Source organism: Oncorhynchus clarkii, chromosome 9 (assembly GCF_045791955.1).
Source record: "Oncorhynchus clarkii lewisi isolate Uvic-CL-2024 chromosome 9, UVic_Ocla_1.0, whole genome shotgun sequence".
In the NCBI taxonomy this organism is placed as follows: domain Eukaryota; kingdom Metazoa; phylum Chordata; class Actinopteri; order Salmoniformes; family Salmonidae; genus Oncorhynchus; species Oncorhynchus clarkii.
In genome coordinates this window covers 20,576,217-20,596,150 of record NC_092155.1, presented here as the reverse complement: position 1 = coordinate 20,596,150, position 19,934 = coordinate 20,576,217, and the positions used below count along the sequence as shown (strand labels likewise).

The following is a 19,934-nucleotide window of genomic DNA, read 5'->3' as shown; positions in this document are numbered from 1 at the left end:
CAACAAATGGGAATTCGCAACATATCATACATTTAGCTAATTGTTTACATATATACATATATATATATACATATTGTACGTAACATATCAATCTAATTGGAGTGTCTCATGTGATCCATACTAAACTCTCAGGTGTTACACGTCAGTTAGAGCATGTTTGTGTGAATGATAGTGAATGAGACTGACATATAATTGACTTGTTTCATTCTGTTGGTGTTTCCCCCATAAACATAATGCTCCACTCCAGTTCACCCTCCGTCGATCGACGAGTGTGCAGAGTCATGTTTTTTGGGGCAGCGGGCACTTTTGTCCACATTGTCATTGCATTCCACCCAGAGAGGAAGTCCGCCTTGTGTCGTGCAGTCTGCGATGCAAATTACCGCTCCACCATGATCGACAAGGTGCATATGGTCGTGAGAGAGATGCGGGAATCTTCTCAAGAAGCATGTTCAGCTCTCAACTCATTGCAGGCCCACTCCCGCTAAGGCCAGTGTGCTTGCTGGGGACCCAAACACCAAGCCCATATGTCTTAGTGGGAGATGAGGCATTCCCTCTGAGGGTAAACCGGATGCGACCATATCCAGGTAAGATAGGCTAAATACATGTGACTCCATATGATGTGAAAATTATACCAATATTGACATTGTAATTATATGCTTCACATAAAATGTATCTGGCATCCCAGTAAGAGGATGGGGGCCTATGTCCAAAGCATAGGCTATAGCTGTGACACTACACATTTGATAGCCTTCATGTTCATGTGCAATACTAATAGACATTTTCTTCAGGTTCCTCTGCCCTTGATGAAGCCAAGAATATCTACAACTACTGCCACTCAAGCCAAAAGAATTTCAGAAAACTGCTTTGGGATTCTTGCTGCAAGATGGAGGGTCCTGGGACGAGCTGTTGATGTTGCCCCAGAGAAAGCAGAGTCCATTGTGAATGTCTGCGTGGCCCTCCACAACTACCTTTGCACCACAGAAACGGACAATTCAGTCATCAACATGGTACATCCACCGCACATACATCCAGCTTCCTGGTTGCCTATAAACATGTCAGCAGACAGGGCATCTGGAGTTGCTACAGACGTGCGCAACAACCTCAAGGACTACTTCCTCACACCAGTTAGTCATGTGTCTTTACAGGATGCTGCATCAATTTTGTTATTGTTGGATATAAAATACTGTAAAAACACCAGTGATAATTATGTTTTAGTTTTTGGGCTTCTTGCATTCAATTTGCAGTCTACAAATGATTTGTAATTTTGTTCCAACCCCCTGACCATCCCCTTAAGATTTGTTTTTGCCTGCAGCTGAATCTCGATGATAATCCCTGCTTTAGGTTTATGGAAATGCTTTTACCTTTCTTGTTTGTATTCTGCACATACTTTGCACATCAAACTGAGAAAGGCCCGGAAAATCTTGCACATTATCTGAGAAAGATCTGAAAAATGTCCAAAGACTCCAGACACCCGAGATATGGACTGTTTTCCATGCTCCTGTCCGGCAGATGTGTCACGCCCTGACCTTAGAGATCCTTTTTATGTCTCCATTTTGGTTTGGTCAGGGCGTGAGTTGGGGTGGGTAGTCTATGTTCTATGTTGTGTAGTTCTATGTTTTGGCCGGGTAGGGTTCTCAATCAGGGACAGCTGTCTATCGTTGTCTCTGATTGATAACCATACTTAGGCTGCCCTTTTTCCCACCTGTGTTTGTGGGAAGTTGACTTTGTTTATGGCACATAGCCATTAGCTTCACGGTTTGTTTTTGTAGTGTTTATTGTTTTGTTCGGCGTCTTTTCAAATAAAACGTACACTCACAACGCTGCGCCTTGGTCCAGTTCTTTCAACAGCCATGACAAGATGATACTGATGCATCAAGGCTCAGACCAACATACACCTAAAAAGCTTCCACCCCCTGGTGATAAGACTGTTAAATGACTAACAACCACTGCCTCCCCTCACACCCACACTGCTGCTTGAATGATTATTGATTAGATTTATATTACTACCACTACACTGCTGTTCATTGATTATTTATTGGCATTAACATTAGTATATATTTTATCCTGCTGCTGGTCACTATTACTCCTGTTCACATGCATATATTACCACGAGTAGATCACACCTACACTGACACTCTGGCACAAATACACACTCACATCACACTAACACCCAAACACTTACACTCACCACCATGCACACACTCACCACCACGCACACCCCCACCCACCACTTATGCTGCTGCCATAATGTTTACTATTATTATTATTTATATTATTATTATTATTATCTCACCTACATGTAAATAGTGTATCTACCTCAAATTACTCCAGTAACCCTGCACATTGTACATTTGGTATATGCACTGACCCAGTATATAGTTAGTGTAGTAGTATCGTTAGTTTTGTATCCCTCTTTTATTTCTGATTTCTTGTGTTTTCTTTATCACTATATATAATTGTTTATTATTTGTACTATGTTGATATTGGTTACTGCACTGTTGGGTAGAGCCTGCAAGTTAAGCATTTCACTGTACTTGTGCATGTGACAACTTAAACTTGGTAGGGGTCTGGTGTTTATTGTCCAGATGAACAGATGAAGAGATGTGAAAAGAGTGTGTGTGGTTTTGATGCACTGAGAGGTGTTGTGAGAGCTGAAGGCCAGTCTTCCTGTAGTGCAGGTTGTTTGTCTTCAGCAGAGAGAGAATGACACAGATTAGGTCTACCACAGTGGAAAGTCACTGTTGGTCAGTGTCTGTCTCACATCCCCTTAATATCAACCGCCCCTGAAATCACCCACACATTAACACTTACACATGTCACGTAGTGGAAAAGCGACCAGGTTCTTTGGGATCTGGGTTTAGCAGACAGAGTAAAGTAGAGGCAGACAACAGTTTCAACAAACAACATATTTTTTTTTATAGTGAATGGCTTTCTGGTGGTCACATCTAACACATGTTGCGTACCTTAGTTTATTTTGAGCCAATGCAAATCATTTAAAAGTTCAAAATCACAAAGAAATACCAAAATGAAACAAACCAAACAGAATGGGGAACAGGAAGTGGTGAAGCCCAGGAGCCAGGCGTCCATATTCTCTCTTTAGTACCGTTGCTCAAAGACCTCTGTATGATCTCACCAAATGCATGCTCTCTCAGACAACAAAGGGATCCACCATGCCTCTGGACTGGAAATCTGGCAAGACATACTGAGAGAGAGGGGGGTGGGCATAAAGGCCATTTCATAAAGGCCATTTCATGTTAAATGTGCAACCAGAGGGGAAAAAATTCTAGATCACCTGTACTCCACACACAGAGACGCGTACAAAGCTCTCTCTCGCCCTCTATTTGGTAAATCTGACCACAACTTTATCCTCCTGATTCCAGCTTACAAGCAAAAATTAAAGCAGGAAGCACCAGTGACTCGGTCTATAAAAAAATTGTCAGATGAAGCAGATGTTAAACTACAGGACTGCTTTGCTATCACAGACTGGAACATTTTCCGGGATTCTTCCGATGACATTGAGGAGTACACCACATCAGTCACTGGCTTTATCAATAAGTGCAGTGAGGACGTCGTCCCCACAGTGACTGTACGTACATACCCCAACCAGAAGCCATGGATTACAGGCAACATTCGCACTGAGCTAAAGAGTAGAGCTAACGCTTTCAAGGTGCGGGGCTCTAACCTTAGCTTACAAGAAATCCCGCTATGCCCTGCGACGAACCATCAAACAGGCAAAGTGTCATTACAGGGCTAAGATTCAATCATACTACACCGGCTCCGACGCTCGTTGGATGAGGCAGGGCTTGTGAACTATTACAGACTACAAAGGGAAGCACAGCCATGAGCTGCCCAGTGACACGAGCCTACCAGACGAGCTAAATCTCCTTTATGCTCACTTCGAGGCAAGCAACACTGAGGCATGCATGAGAGTAGCTCTGGCACCCAGACTGAACTGCAGGCTTTGATCATGAGCAATAAGGCCTGTCTCTGAAAAGACCTGGCTACCTTTGTAGCTGTACAGTAGCTACGGCCAGGCTAGGGTTAGCTTTAGGGTTAGGACTAGGGTTATCTTTATGGTTAGGACTAGGGCTAAGGCTAGGGCTAGGGTCAGGGAGTCTGAGGTAGAGGAGTGGACAGCGAGGAACACATCACTTTCTGTGTTGTGAGTGACAGGAAAGAGCAGTTCAGTAAAGAGTGAGACCTGCTGAGGTAAACATCACTGGAACTCTCATAGACTAAGACTGGGGGATGAAATGGTTGTTATATCTCTCTCTCACCGTATGTTTAGCTAGATTTACAGTCCACCTGCCAACACAACAGTGTGGTGAAACATTTAATCTATCAAATGGTGCACATCTAACTTAAGTTGTCCAATTTAGTTTGTGTTTCTTGTTTGAAGTGCAATAGTGTAATAATCTGGTTCTCTTCTTTATAAGTGTGTTATTCTATTTGTATATTTGTGTGATACAGGTTTTGTGCAGTTTAGTTTTATTTGTGTGTTTTTGTTAGCAATAGGGTAATAGTGTAATAATTCAATTCTCTTTTTATTTGTATTTATATACTACAATTTGTTTCTATTTGTCTTTGTTACTGCCTTTTGATATTTATGTGTCTTATTTTTGTATATATTTTTATATAGTTTTTAAATGTTATGATTATTTATTTGTGTTGTTCCAAATATCTGAATAAAAAGGACAGTTAGTGCAGAATGGTGCTTTTTTTTGCATTGGGGGGGGGGGGGGGGGGGGGGGGGTCGCCCAGGGAGCCATACAAGCTAGAACCACCACTGCCTGGCTGGACCACCACTGAGGGTGACATTATCCCCTGGATGGACCACCACTAACGGGGATGGCGAGACAGACACAGCATGGGTCCGATCTGAAAGAGAGAAAACAAAGTGATAACAGGTTTTTAGAAATGTTTGCTAATTTATTAAAAATTAAAACAGAAATACCTTATTTACATAAGTATTCAGAAAATTTGCTATGAGAATTGAAATCCAGTGCATCCTGTTTCCATTGATCATTTAAATAAGCAAGTCAGTTAAGAACAAATTCTTACTTACATTGATGGCTTAGGAACTGTGGGTTAACTGCATTGTTCAGGGGCAGAACAACAGATTTTTACCTTGTCAGTTCAGGGATTTGATCTAGCAACCTTTCAGTTACTGGCCCAATGCTCTAACCACTAGGTTACCTGCCACCCCTTGAGAAGATTCTACAACTTGATTGGAGCCTACTTGTGGTGAAATTAATTGATTGAACATGATTTGGAAAGGCACACAACTGTCTATATAAGGTCCCACAGTTGACAGTGCATGACAGAGCAAAAACCAACACGAGGTTGAAGGAATTGTCGGTAGAGCTCCGAGACAGGATTGTGTCGAGGCACAGATCTGGGGAAGGGTACCAAAAAATGTCTGCAGTATTGAATGTGCCCAAGAACACAGTGGCCTCCAAAATTCTTAAATGGAAGAAGTTTGGAACCATCAAGACTGGCCAAACTGAGCAATCAGGGAGAAGGTCCTTGGTCAGGGAGGTGACCAAGAGCCCGATGGTCACTCTGACAGATCTCTAGATTTCCTCTGTGGAGAACCTTCCAGAAGGACAACCATCTCCGCAGCACTCCACCAATCAGGCCTCTCTGGTAGAGTGGCCAGACGGAAGCCACTTCTCAGTAAAAGGCACAAGACAGCCCACTTGGAGCTTGCTAAAAGGCACCTAAAGACTCTCAGAACATGAGAAGCAAGATTCTCTGAATGCCAAGCGTCACATCTGGAGGAAACCTGGCACCATCCCTACGGTGAAGCATGGCGTTGGCAGCATCATGCTGTTGGGATGTTTTTCAGCAGCAAGGACAAGTCAGGTTTGAGGCAAAGATTAATGGAGCAAAAAGTACAGAGAGATCCTTGATGAAAACATTTTTCCAGAGTGCTCAGGACCTCAGACTGGTGTGAAGATTCACTTTCCGACAGGACAACGACCCTAAGCACACAGCCAAGACAATGCAGGAGTGGCTTCAGGACGAGTCTCTGAATTTCCAGCAAGAGACTAGACTTGAACCCGATCGAACATCTCTGGAGAGACCTGAAAATAGCTGTGCAGCAATGCTCCACATCCAACCTGACAGAGCTTGAGAGGATCTGCAGAGAAGAAAGAGAGAAACTCCCCAAATACAGATGTGCCAAGCTTGTAGCATCATTCCCAAGAAGACTTGATGCTGTAATCGCTGCCAAAGGTGCTTCAAGAAAGTACTGAGTAAAGGGTCTGAATATTTATGTAAATGTGATATCCGTTTTTTATATTTAATACATTAGCAAATATTTCTAAAAACATGTTTTTGCTTGGTTATTATGGGAAATTGTGTGTAGATTGATGAAAATAAAAAACAATTTAATCCATTTTAGAAAAGGGCTGTAATGTAACAAAATGTGGAGAAAAAAATCAAGGGGTCTGACTACTTTCCGAAGGCACTATAAAAGACAGACACAACAAAGTGAGAGACCAAATCTATTGGTGAATCACAGAATGTGAACTGAAGATACAATAAGCCTTAGAGGACGAGAGCTGGTATATATATATATATATGCGTTCCATTCTGTGTTAAGATCTGCACTGCCAGACCATGAATGAAGGACTGAATATTCAAATAAGAGAGATGAAAGTAATCTGAGATTATGGGCGGGACAAAGTGTGACAACCATAGCTGTATACAATGACCACAGATACATTTATTTAATTACCACCAACCACTGATTTTCAACTCTTGCATTTGGTTTGATAGAGAGAATGATAAGATGTTTGAGGTGTAGACTGTAGTTTATCATCATTGAGGTCACCAAAATTGTAAATACTCATAAATTGATCAAACGTATTTCAACAGACCAGTTGGTCAAACATATTTTGTCCATTTTAAAGTAACAGAGGGTCTGGATCTAAATCTGTTCTCACTGTAAGACAGACACCCCCAACGTATGAGTTTATTTATTCCAAACTCTTAGAAAAAGCTTTTTCGAAAGGGTTCTTTGCGGAGGAATAGAATTCTAACAAGAACCATTTTGATTAGAATAACCATTTTTGAAAGACACAGGTTCTTTGTAACTTAAGACTATAGCTAGAACCTTTATTATCCTGAGAACCTGTTTTTTGAAGAAAGGGTTCTTTGATGATTCTTTGGAAGGCAAGAAGGATTCTTTGGAAAGCAAGGTGGGTTCTACATAGAACAATATGTAATATTTCCCAACATGCTCTATTTTCTGAATTGTTTGTTTAACTGTAATATCTTGCGATTGGCAGGAGCAGTGGCTTGTAATTCACGCATAGTATACCTTACTGAAGGCAGTGGCAAACCATGGCTACTGGACCTAGCCCTTCAGAGGGGGAAAAATCTTCCAAAAAGTTGTACTGAACTCAAAACAAAAATCTAGAAAAACTGACACAGAACAACAACCACATTGCTTACACAACCTACTGCATGGTAGCCTAACACCATCACTATCACACTATCACCCAAAGAGAAAACAGTGACACATCAAAGGATGTGAGTTTGACAGGCTCGTGATGCTGAACGGACAGCGACCGCAATACCAGTAGGAGAGTGCACTTTCTGTAAAACACATAGACTGATAGAAAGACAGCAGTCACAGACAGCATGATGTTAGAATAATCAGTCCAATTATGAGGACATAATAAGCCAGTAGGTCCCAATCATAAGATCACCAAAACACAACCATTAGGCTAAACATTTACCAATCGAAATGTACAACTATTAACTCCCATTGCAAACATCGTTATCATATTAATCACATACACTAACCAGTGATCTAAAGGTTAAATACAACAATGTTACACATGCATAACACATTCTTTTCAAACAGATAGCTAGCAACAGCAAGCGAGCTGCAACATAAAAACAATTCCACTCACCAGATGATGATCATTTGAAACAACTTTTTGTTGAAACTTCATCTGAAAAAGGGTTCACTTTAACAAATGAGCATCAACATCATCTTCAATAACAAATTCTACAGCAGCCGCCGCACAGTAGCCTACAAAAAAACTAGCTAGCTTAGACTGTGGAAAAACTACTGCTCGCTATTGCGTGGTGACTTGTCGGCCTTTGAGAATGGCGAGAGTTTCCATACGTTTTTGTCAAAATGGTCCCACCCATTACAAGTCAAAATGTGACTGGTTGATTCTACTGTCACTCCAAAATTCTGCTCTAATACGGTCGAATGGCAGATGCCTTCTATCGAGCTTCCGAGGGCCTAGCCAATGATGAGCTATCTAGCTACTTTTCTCATCAGAGACCACCAAAGAAAAATTCTGTTTGGATATTTTATCTCCTCAGTTTTAACCCTTTCCTTTTAAATGCAAACTGAAGAGATTAAATCAGAATGTCATTGAAAAGAACAATATAATCAGAATATCATTGAGATATTATTGAAAAGATGAAATAGAAATGTAAAACGACATTGATATTTAAAGTATACAACAATTACTTTATATATCCTTGGGCCTTCTCAGGGCATAAAAGGCCTTGGCCATTCCCCAGTCCTTAAAGGGGAGTGGGTTGTTAAGACAACAATATCTGTCCTCAGAAAATTAAGGCCAGGATTTTGCTAAACTTGGTTCTTCATTCAAAAAGTGAAATTCTGACCTTTGCTGCAATAAATTTGAAAGCATATATCATAGAAGATAAACACAGTAGTGCCAGCCCAACAGGATGCTCAGCTCTGTCCATCCGGTCTCTTGTAATCTGGGTTAGGTCAAGTCACCACAGGAGCACTCAGTTTATCTTCAGAATATTGTCGCTGCTCACTGTGGAAACCCTGTAATCTGCTGAAATGCTAAATAAGATACCGCAGACTATTCAATGCGTCTCAGAAACTAAATAACCTCATTTGAGAAGTGTTGTTCTACAGAGGTAGATTTTTCCACTCAAGACACAAGATGACAGCTATTAAGATGTTCACACAACTGTACACATTTTTGCTTCTTGGAGTGATGGGTATGTTTTATTTACTTTTATTATGATGGCATGTTCAGTTCCTATATATTTTTTTGTACTCAGCCACGTTTAGCGATTGCCTTCATCAGTGAGTACAGTGAGTACAATGATACAACGATACAATTTATTTTGATTGACACTTTGAGGCATTCCAATATTGTGTTTTAATGTATATTTAACAGTTTATATATTTTTGTAAGATGTTGTATTTTATTTTGTTGTAGCTCATGCACGAGTTGGGACGGAGCCCTCAGCCATACAACAGTCGAGTGGTCTCATGTCAGCCAATGTTGGGGACACAGTGAATTTGCAGTGCTTCTATGAAGGCAACATGGCCATGCATTTCTCTTGGTACAAGCAACCCTTGGGAGAAAAACCTCAGGTCATCTCAACAGTCTATAGGTATGACGAGGCTCCTACATTTTACCATGAATTCAAGGGTAACCCTCGATATTCAGTGCAAAGCGGCCAAGGAATAAATCACCTCAGCATCTCAGACATAAATAGCTTGGATTCAGCCTTGTACTACTGTGGGAGCGCACACTCAAATGTGTTGGAATTTGGAAAAGGAACCTTCCTCAATATAAAAGGTACAGTACTGAGAAAAAAATATTTCAGTAATCCTTAAATATTTTCAGACAAAGTCTGAATTTGTAGATAAAGAGTAGTAATTAGAAATCCTGAGAATTAAAAAAAAGAAAACAGTCAATATCAGGTGTTCTCTCATTCAGATGATTCTCTCAATGAGTAAGAACACTTGCTATGGGAAGGTATAGATAGTTAACACAGATTTGCTGACATATTTAAACCCTATTTTCAGATTCAGGCTCCAACAGCAAGACAGTTGTAGAGCAGCCTGTGTCTGAGTCAGTCCAGCCAGGAGACTCTGTGACTCTGAACTGTACAATACACATGGAGACCTGTGCAGGAGAACACAGTGTCTATTGGTTCAGACATGGCTCAGGAGAATCCCATCCTGGAATCCTTTACACCCATGGAGACAGGAGTGATCAGTGTGAGAAGAGCCCTGAGGCTGGGACTCCTACACAGAGCTGTGTCTACAACCTCCCCAAGAGGAACCTCAGCCTCTCTGATGCTGGGACTTACTACTGTGCTGTGGCCTCATGTGGGGAGATACTCTTTGGGAAAGGGACCAAGCTGGGTGTTGAAGGTAAACCGCTTATTCTTCTTTGTTAAAATGACATAAACATTACATTTACTGTAGTTATACAGGTAGTTATTGTAAAACACAATGTGTTCCCAATGACTTACCTGATCAAATAAAGGCAAAATAAAATACAAACTATTACACTGTAATAACCTCTACTGTATAATAGAAAACATGTAATTGTTTCAGTGGGTGATATTCAAGTGGCGACTGAAGCGGATATGAGGATACTTGTCCTCTTCTCCATCATAAGAACTGGAGTTCTCCTCTGCTGTCTGACCATCTTCTTCATCATCTACCTCAACAGGAAATAGATTAATTCAATGATTCAGCTTCTCAGTCCTTTAGCTGTCACAAATGCAAATGGGATTTACTGTCTTTTCAAATGTTTCAGTGCTCGTCAGCCTTTCGACACGTTGAAGATGCAGATATTGCTGTTCAGATTTTCAATAAATGAAATCATCTTTATTGAAATAATATGCACATTTTTATTCAATAATGACAATTCTACAGTGGATCAAGTATGATGGGTTAATTTATTCAAACAAGACTATTTCACAGCTGTTGCTTTAAGGGAGCATACACAATGTGCTTCTCAGAAACGTCTCCACCCTGCTCTTTCCCTCTTCCACGCTGACATCTGTTCATTGAGAAGCTCAGTGCAGCGTAATTTTCTGTGTCCATGTTCAGATTCTCAAAAAAAGACAGAGATACATGCTTCATCCACAATTACTAAATGACTCACCTGGACTGTGGGTGAAGTGTGCTTGGTCACCCTTAATTAAAAAACAAAACATATACTTTTTGTAAATTATTGTTTACCATTCATACATGATATAATATTAATTTATGCTATTAAGATATGGCATTCATATATCATATATTTTGTATAAGGCATGACAAAGTCTCTCACAAAAGCTTTCCAGAACTTGCAAACTGCTTTTGATATTGTTCAACACACCTTGTGTCAATTGAAGCTTATCCTCAATACTGACAAAACTAAAATAATGGTATTTTCTAAAGAAAGAAATAGACCTCTGAACCTTTCACCTATTACTACCTGTCAGGGCAAGGAGATTGAGGTTGTAACCTCATTTAAATATCTTGGAATTTTAGTTGATGACGGCCTCTTTTAAATTGCATTTTCAACTTACAAAAAAATTGAAGCTGAAGTTGGGACTTTATTTTAGGAATAAGGCCTGTTTTTCTTCTGAAGCCAGAAGGCTAGTATCAGCTACTTTTATATACGAATGCTTCCGCTCAGTGTTTGAGATCAATTGACACTCTTTACCATGGCGCTTTGAGATTTATTTTGAACTGCAAAACCCTTACTCACCACTGCACTTTGTATACCAGGGTTGGCTGGCCTTCTCTAGTCACTCGTAGGCTCAGTCACCGGCATACTTTTATTTAGCCATTTTGGGTTTACTACCATTTTATTTGGGCACTTTTATTGTTCAGAAATGTGGTGGGTACTCTCTTCGTCCGCAGGACTTTATCCTGCTAACTGTTCCAAATGTCCGCACTGAATTTGGTAAAAGGGCTTTTATGTACTCTGCGCCATCGTCTTGAAACACCTTACAAAATACTTTTAAACTGGAAGAACTTGTCCCAATTGGTGTTTTTAAGTCACCGATGCAGGATTTTGAGACTGATTCCCTGACCTGTCAATGTTTTAAATTTGCTGTTTTATGATGTTATGTTTTTTATTGTGATACTCTTGTGAATTCTATGGTTTTTACTAGATTATTGTAGCTTTTCATGTTGTCTGTCTGTAATTGTGTAATGACTGTGCTGTCTATCTTGGCCAGGACGCTCTTGAAAATAAGAGATTTCAAATCTCAATGTACCCTTTCTGGTTAAATAAAGCTTAAATATATATTTTTTAAAGATAAACTTTAGCACACTACGTACATTCTTGCAGCGCTCTCCTCCGCAAGATTGTCAGGAAAATAATTGTTACTATCAGGATAATAATGATAACAACCAGAACAAATGTTATGTAGTTCCGAAATTCAGTTTGTTTCTCGAGACATATCATTTACAATACTGCACCTCCATGTGGAGCCCCGTGTGAGGATAAGATAAAACGTTTAGAATATTTTTAACATTTCATGTACATTTTTTTAGAGACCATATTTTCTAATGTCTTACCTTCAATGTCGTGCTTGGTTTCTTTCACTTGAGTAGATACATTGGCTAAAGAGAACCACACAACATGTAGACATTCTTAGTGAGAAGAAAGAAAATTGGAAACACATTTTTCTACTCAATGTTTTTAGTGTCTTCCAATATATATATTTATACAGTACCAGTCAAAAGTTTGGACACACCTACTGTCGTGACGTGACTATCATTGATGTGATGACTGTTATTTTATCAAATCAATTAACTATGTTTAATTATTATGTGATTAAATTAATCATGTAACAATTAACTCATTATCTAACTTGGGGCACCATGGGAAATGTTATTTAACTAGTTACTATCTCCTGACTTAAACTCTAAAGATATAAATATCTCTTACATCAATAACAGTCAATTATGAATTATTATTACCTCATATCAGTCTCATTCTGAATGTTGTTGACTTCATAAATCTGCACAAAGCATTGCCTAAATGATGATTCAGTGATACACAATTTGGCTTACTTATTTATTTACTAACTAACTAAACAATCATAAAGAATGACATAAACCCACACACAGTACTTGTTATATTACTAACATGATGCAATGAAAAGTCCCTAGTGGACTAACCCGATATGACGGCTTGTTACACAATGAAAGGGTTGGGGAAACAAAGAGCGGGAGAGACAGAGAGTGCTGGTACATGCATGTGGAAGCTATGCTCACAAGAATGAATACTTTGCACATGAACAACCACTCATTCAGAAAATACATGCAACACAAATATTTACATGTGTGTATCTTTGTCGTCTCTCTGTTGAAATCACCCGGTCCGTCTATGGGCGGTAGTTCGACAGAAGTCTCTGGTAAGTCCACCAGAGGTCACAATGTCATTTGTAGTTGTGGTAGGCTTCTTTGTCTCAGAGTGTTTGTTTGATTGAATCCTTCAGATGTACCACATGGGGGTGAGAGGGAAATGCACTTCCCCTCTCGCCTTCGTTAGACTGAATCCTTCAAATGTTACCCACGCGGTGGTCTTTGATCGAGTTTACTAGACTAAATTACTTAAACAGCTGCAGACTGAATGTTCTGATGTCATCTTTATCTTCTTCACTCGAGAGTTTCAGAGTCTTACCCTCTTCTGGCGCGGCAGGTAGCCTAGTGATTAGAGTATTGGGCCAGTAACCAAAAGTTGCTGGATCAAATCCCTGAGCTGACAAGGTAAAAATCAGTCATTCTGCCCCTGAACAAGGCAGGTCCTGGTAGGCTGTCATTGTAAATAAGAATTTGTTCTTAACTGACTTGCCTGGTTAAATTTAAATAAAATTCTGGTCTGGTAGTTTTAAACAATTTGATCCTCACGTTCTCTGGTTTCAATGGTTGATTATTCATGGTACAGCTAGGACCACTTTACACACCGGCAGCAACCCAGCATGTTTTGGTCTAACATGTTAATTCTTCAGCGAGTCCTTTTAAGCACTTGCCTTGGAGGGCAGTTCCATCACATTGCCACAATGTCTGTGCTCATGTGGGCGTGGTTACTGACTTGGCAAAAGTTTATATGAAAAACCATTCACATTTATAAAGCTAAATTCACATTGCTATCTAATCACAAATAGTTTCATATTAAGTCATATGTTTTACAACATTTAGATATAAATCTGAAAACTCGGACATGTCTACTTTCAGAGTTACAGCTATCTTGTTATACCATCCATAATGACATCACAAAATGCTAAATGATATGACATCATTATTGTTTCAATCCCCACCAACCATTTCCCACATTCTTTATGTTAAAAATATTATTTCAATGTCCAATCTTTTTATGTTAAAGTTTTGGCAACATCTGTTGTAATACTCAGACATGCCATTCTCAATACTGCAAAGGCAAGAGAGAGAACGTTTATGACTGGTCGTTAAGTCATAAAACCAGCCCAACTTCCCCCCTTATCTGTCAGCCCTGTGCCGAGGTGATCTGGCGCCTATGATCCTCACTGAAGAAGAAGAGTCATGACAGTCCCCCTCTGGTGGTTACAATCTTAAAATGATCCTGCAAGTTGCACACCACCATAAAAATGACCACGGGATGTTCTGGTTGTGGATCATCGTTGCGGTCCCCCTCTGGTGGTTTACCCTGGTAGGCTTTCTGAAAGCTGCAAACAACCACAAGAACAGCCTGAGGATGTCCTGGATGTTGACCGCCGTTGTGGTCCCCCTCTGGTGGTTTACCCTGGTAGGCTTTCTGCCAGTGGAGCAGTCCACCACAAGAATGGGCAGCGGATGTCTGGGTTGGGGATTGCCTTTCCAAACCCGTCGTCTGGTCGCCCAGGCTGGTAGATCTAGGCAGTAACTTAGGCAGAAGTTAACAACGCACACACACTCACAAAATATATAATTATAATTCTTCCCAAATGAGCGGCACTAACTAATGGTTGTATGGGGAACTTATTTATGGCTCTATCACTTCCTACGTGTCAAGGAAAAGGAATAAAATCATAAACAAAAGATATACAAAATGTAGTTATCACACATTGATCATCTAATTGGACTGTATTCCATATACAGTTGTGGCCAGAAGTTTTGAGAATGACACAAATATTAATTTCCACAAAGTCTGCTGCCTCAGTTTGTATGTTATGAAGAGTGATCAGATGAATTGCAATTAATTGCAAAGTCCCTCTTTGCCATGCAAATTAACTGAATCCCCCCAAAAAACATTTCCACTGCATTTCAGCACTGCCACAAAAGGACCAGCTGACATCATGTCAGTGATTCTCTCATTAACACAGGTGTGAGTGTTGACGAGGACATGGCTGGAGATCACTCTGTGATGCTGATTGTTCGAATAACAGACTGGAAGCTTCAAAAGGAGGGTGGTGCTTGGAATCATTGTTCTTCCTCTGTCAGCCATGGTTACCTGCAAGGAAACACATGCCGTCATCATTGCTTTGCACAAAAAGGGCTTCACAGGCAAGGATATTGCTGCCAACCATTTATTTGATAATCAAGAACTTCAAGGAGATCGGTTCAATTGTTGTGAAGAAGGCTTCAGGGTGCCCAAGAAAGTCCAGCAAGAGCCAGGACCGTCTCCTAAGGTTGATTCAGCTGCGGGATCGGGGCACCACCAGTACAGAGCTTGCTCAGGAATGGCAGCAGGTAGGTGTGAGTGCACCTGCACGCACAGTGAGGCGAAGATTTTTGGAGGATGGCCTGGAGTCAAGAAGGGCAGCAAAGAAGCCACTTCTCTCCAGTAAAAACATCAGGGACAGACTGATTTTCTACAAAAGGTACAGGGATTGGACTGCTGAGACTGGGGTGAAGTCCTTTTCTCTGATGAATCCCCTTTCTGATTGTTTGGGGCATCCGGAAAAAAGCTTGTCCGGAGAAGACAAGGTGAGTGCTACCATCAGTCCTTTGTCATGCCAACTGTAAAGCATCCTGAGACCATTCATGTGTGGGGTTGCTTCTCAGCCAAGGGAGTTGGCTCACTCACAATTTTGCCTAAGAACACAGCCATTAATAATGAATGTACCAACACATCCTCCGAGAGCAACTTCTCCCAACCATCCAGGAACAGTTTGGTGACGTACAATGCCTTTTCCAGCATGATGGAGCACCTTGCCATGAGGAAAAAGTGATAACTAAGTGGCTCGGGGAACAAACATCGACATTTTGGGTCCATGGCCAGGAATCTCCCCAGACCTTAATCCCATTGAGAACTTGTGGTCAATCCTCAAGAGGGGGGTGGACAAACAAAACCCCACAAATTATGACAAATTCCAAGCATTGATTATGCAAGAATGGGCTACCATCAGTCAGGATGTGGCCCGGAAGTTAATTGACAGCATTGACAGATTACAGAGGTCTTGAAAAAGAAGGGTCAACACTGCAAATAATGACTCTTTGCATCAACTTCATGTAATTGTCAATAAAAGCCTATGACACTTATGAAATGCTTGTAATTATACTTCAGAATTCCATAGTAACATCTGACAAAAATATCTAAAGACACTGAAGCATCCTGGCCCTCAATTACAACTTTGGATTGTCAAAGTGTCTATAGAACAATAATGGATACCTTGTGTCTCCAAATCAAATGTGGACATCACATAAGCAGAGAAATATAAAATAATTACCATCTCTGCGAGAAGTAGCAATATCAGACACAGTGCAATCATCTTTAAAGTTGTCAGCTCTTCACAACTTGGGTCTTGAGTGGAAAGAATCCACCCAAATGTTCTAAGCACGGTTTCTCATCAATTTTTATTATTGCAGCTACTGTTGTCTAAGAGACATAGTTGTGACCTATTTGGACATGCATACTATGACACTGTCATCCACTAGGGCTTCTATCTCCACACAGTCACTTCACTTCACCAAAAACATCTATGGAAATACACGGCAAACACAATACAGTAGTTTATTTTTGTGATTTCTCATTCAGGATCGACATTTAGTAAAATAGATAGATAGAATGCCCTCCCATGATACCTGTGACCTGTATGCTCTTGTTGGCTGGTACTCGCTACATATTCGTCACCAGACCCCCTGGCTCCAGGTCATCTATAAGTCTTTGCTAGGTAAAGCTCTGCCTCACTGGTCACCATAGCAACACCCACCGGTAGCACGCGCTCCAGCAGGTATATTTCACTGGTCCTCCCCAAAGCCAACACCTCCTTTGGCCGCCTTTCCTTTCAGTTATCTGCTGCCAATGACTGGAACAAATAGCAAAAATCACTGAAGATGGAGACATATCTCCCTCACTAACTTTAAGCATCAGCTGTCAAAGCAGCTTACCGATCGCTGCAGCTGTACACAGCCCATCTGTAAATAGCCCATCCATCCAACCAACTACCTACCTCATCCCCATATTTGCTTTTCTGCTCTTTTGCACACCAGCATTTCTACTTGCACATCCTCATCTGCACATCACTCCAGTGTAAATGGCTAAATTGTAATTACTTTGCCACTATTGGCCTATTTATTGCCTTACCTCCTTCATTTGCACACACTGTATACATATTTTTCTATTGTGTTATTGACTGTGCATTTGTTTATCCCATGTGTGACTCTGTGTTGTTTTTGTCGCACTGCTTTGCTGTATCTTGGCCAGGTCGCAGTTGTAAATGAGAACTTGTTCTCAACTGGCCTACCTGCTAAAATAAAAGTGTAATATATATATTTTTAAATGTATAGTTATTGAGTATTTCCATGGTTCTAGTGTCCAAAGATAGCACTGATTGAGAATACTGTTGCTATTGAATTTAGAGGTAGGTGAAGGAGTCAAGCGCAGGAGAGCAGAGATGTCCAAGTAGCGTTTTTTAATAGACAAGTCCACAACAATAGGGTCAGGTACAATACCAAATAAACGCCCACAACAAAAGAGAACACAGTTACTCACGGAAGGAGGAAAAACAACGCTCCTAAACTTATACACAATTGGTATATACGTGAAAATAACTGAGGCACAACCTCAACGAGCAACATGAAACAAATAATCCCACACAAACCTAAGCAGGCAACAGGGGTAATTATACACACAGAAATTAAAGCAAATTAAACCATGTGTGAAAGAACCAAAGACAAAACAAATAGAAAAGGAAAATTGGATCGGTGATGGCTAGTAGGCCGGTGACCCGACTGCCGAGCACCGCCCGAACAGGGAGAGGAACCACCTTCGGTGGAAGTCGTGACAACTGTACTGATCTCTACGTCAAATTACCTATACGCACTACCCTCTGTAGTGCCTTGCGGTCGGAGGCCAAGCAGTTTCCATAGGAGCGGACTGAGCACGCACCCCTGAGCGGCCTCCGTGTTGAGGATGAGCGTGGGAGATGTGTTGTTACCTACCCTTACTACCTGGGGGCGGCCCGTCAGGAAGTCCAGGATCCAGTTGCAGAGGGAGGTGTTTAGTCCCAGGGTCCTTAGCTTAGTGATGAGCTTTGAGGGCAGTATGGTGTTGAACGCTGAGCTGAAGTGAATGAATACATTCTCACATAGATGCCTGAGTATGGCCCAAATAAATACATTTAACATCCTTTGTCTTGATTATTGTTCAATGCTTTTTTCATCTTATTAGAAGCAAGTCAATATCAAATGGCAGAGAAGCAATGATTTAGATGTATTAGTAGCTACATTTACAATAACAAAGCCAATACAGTTATTCTACAATGTAGAAAATAGAAAAAAATAAAGAAAACTCCTGGAATGAGTAGGTGTGTCCAATCCTTTGACTGGTACCTACTTCATTAATTTGATTAATATTATGTTGTTTCTATTCCATGAAAAAATGAAAAACCCTCTGGGTTTCCGTTAGGATGGAACAAAAAATATGGCGCTGTACAACGTGACATTCATAATTTCAGAGCGTTGTCAGATTGTCAGTTTGTAAATTCAGACCGTTTCGCTCTCGGAGCACCCACTGGATGTTTGGGGTGAGGAGTAGGGTTGATTTGAGTGTTCTCTGCTTACAACGGCAGTCAAGCACCCAAGTTAACGTTGGCTAGCTTGCTAGCTACTTCCAGACACAAATGAGACCACTCTGACCATTTTACTCGCCCTAGCAGAGCTGGTAAGGCAGTTTTCGTGTTAGCCAGAGCATTGGTGACTGTAACTGTGCTGCTGGAAACAATTTAACAATTTAATAAAAAAATGTTCTGCTCCTGAATGGCTCAATTGTGGGCGTGCTGGCAGGATATGGCAGCATCTTCGGTTGTGCGTCAAGAATTCTGCATACAGTAGCAAGTTTGTATGAAGGTGTGGTTATTCACAGGCAAATTGTTATATGCTTTGGAGGGACATGTGTATCTTTTTGTCGAGAGCAAAAAGGTTTTATTTTCAATCAAAAATATTTGTTCTGAAAGCAACTTTTTTCCGACACAAAGGAAGTCATAGCGGACACCTACGAAGAAGGACTGTGTGATGATGGCATCTCAGGTAAGCAGCACTGGGCGTTCTTCCGTCCAACTTTTACATACATGTAGCTATGTTCAGAGTCGGTTCATAGTATATATTACATACATACATACCACAAAATGATAAATCATGCAATTATTATTCTCAAGCTGACCAAAAGCATTTAGCTACGAACACCTGTTCTTGCCATTTTCAGTTGAATGAATCTAACTTTCTTTCATGGCAACTCATGTCATATTTGTTTCATAGTCAATATATAATCATATTTCATGACAGTGTAATGGTTAACTTTTTTTTACAGAAGGATGAAAGAACACAATATGTCTGTCAGGGAATGCTATTCTGATATGTCAGATGAAGAGTTAGACCGGAAAGTCAGGGCCCCATGCGAGCTTTAGAATGGTCAAAGGAAGTCTCCAAGCAGTAGGCCATCGGGTACAATGGTGAAGAGTTAGTGAGTCTCTGCAGAGTGTAGATGGTGCAGGTATAATTGTCAGAATGATCCAGCTTCGTTGCGTTGCTCGGCAAAAATACTCTGTCCCTGGTCCCCTGTCTCTCGTCCACATTGAGACAAATCATAAATTGATAAGGTACTAATGTCTCCATCAAATCTCAGAAGTTATTTTAACTTTTTTATTCTTACTTATTCATACAGATACTTTCTGTAGGAGTTACTTTCTGTATAAAAACACTTGACATCTTCCTCATC

General features: G+C 40.6%; 1 protein-coding gene across 1 annotated transcript in view; it reads left to right on the top strand.

Annotated features, from left to right (window-relative positions):
* Positions 1-9,286: 9,286 nt before the first annotated feature.
* The window catches only part of LOC139417506 (immunoglobulin lambda-1 light chain-like), a 179,923-nt gene continuing 169,275 nt past the window's right edge, over positions 9,287-19,934 (top strand). Inside the window, exons 1-2 of the mRNA XM_071166773.1 lie at positions 9,287-9,599; positions 9,830-10,180. Coding sequence (XP_071022874.1) covers positions 9,287-9,599; positions 9,830-10,180 — 664 coding nt within the window. The remainder of the gene's footprint in view (positions 9,600-9,829; positions 10,181-19,934) is intronic.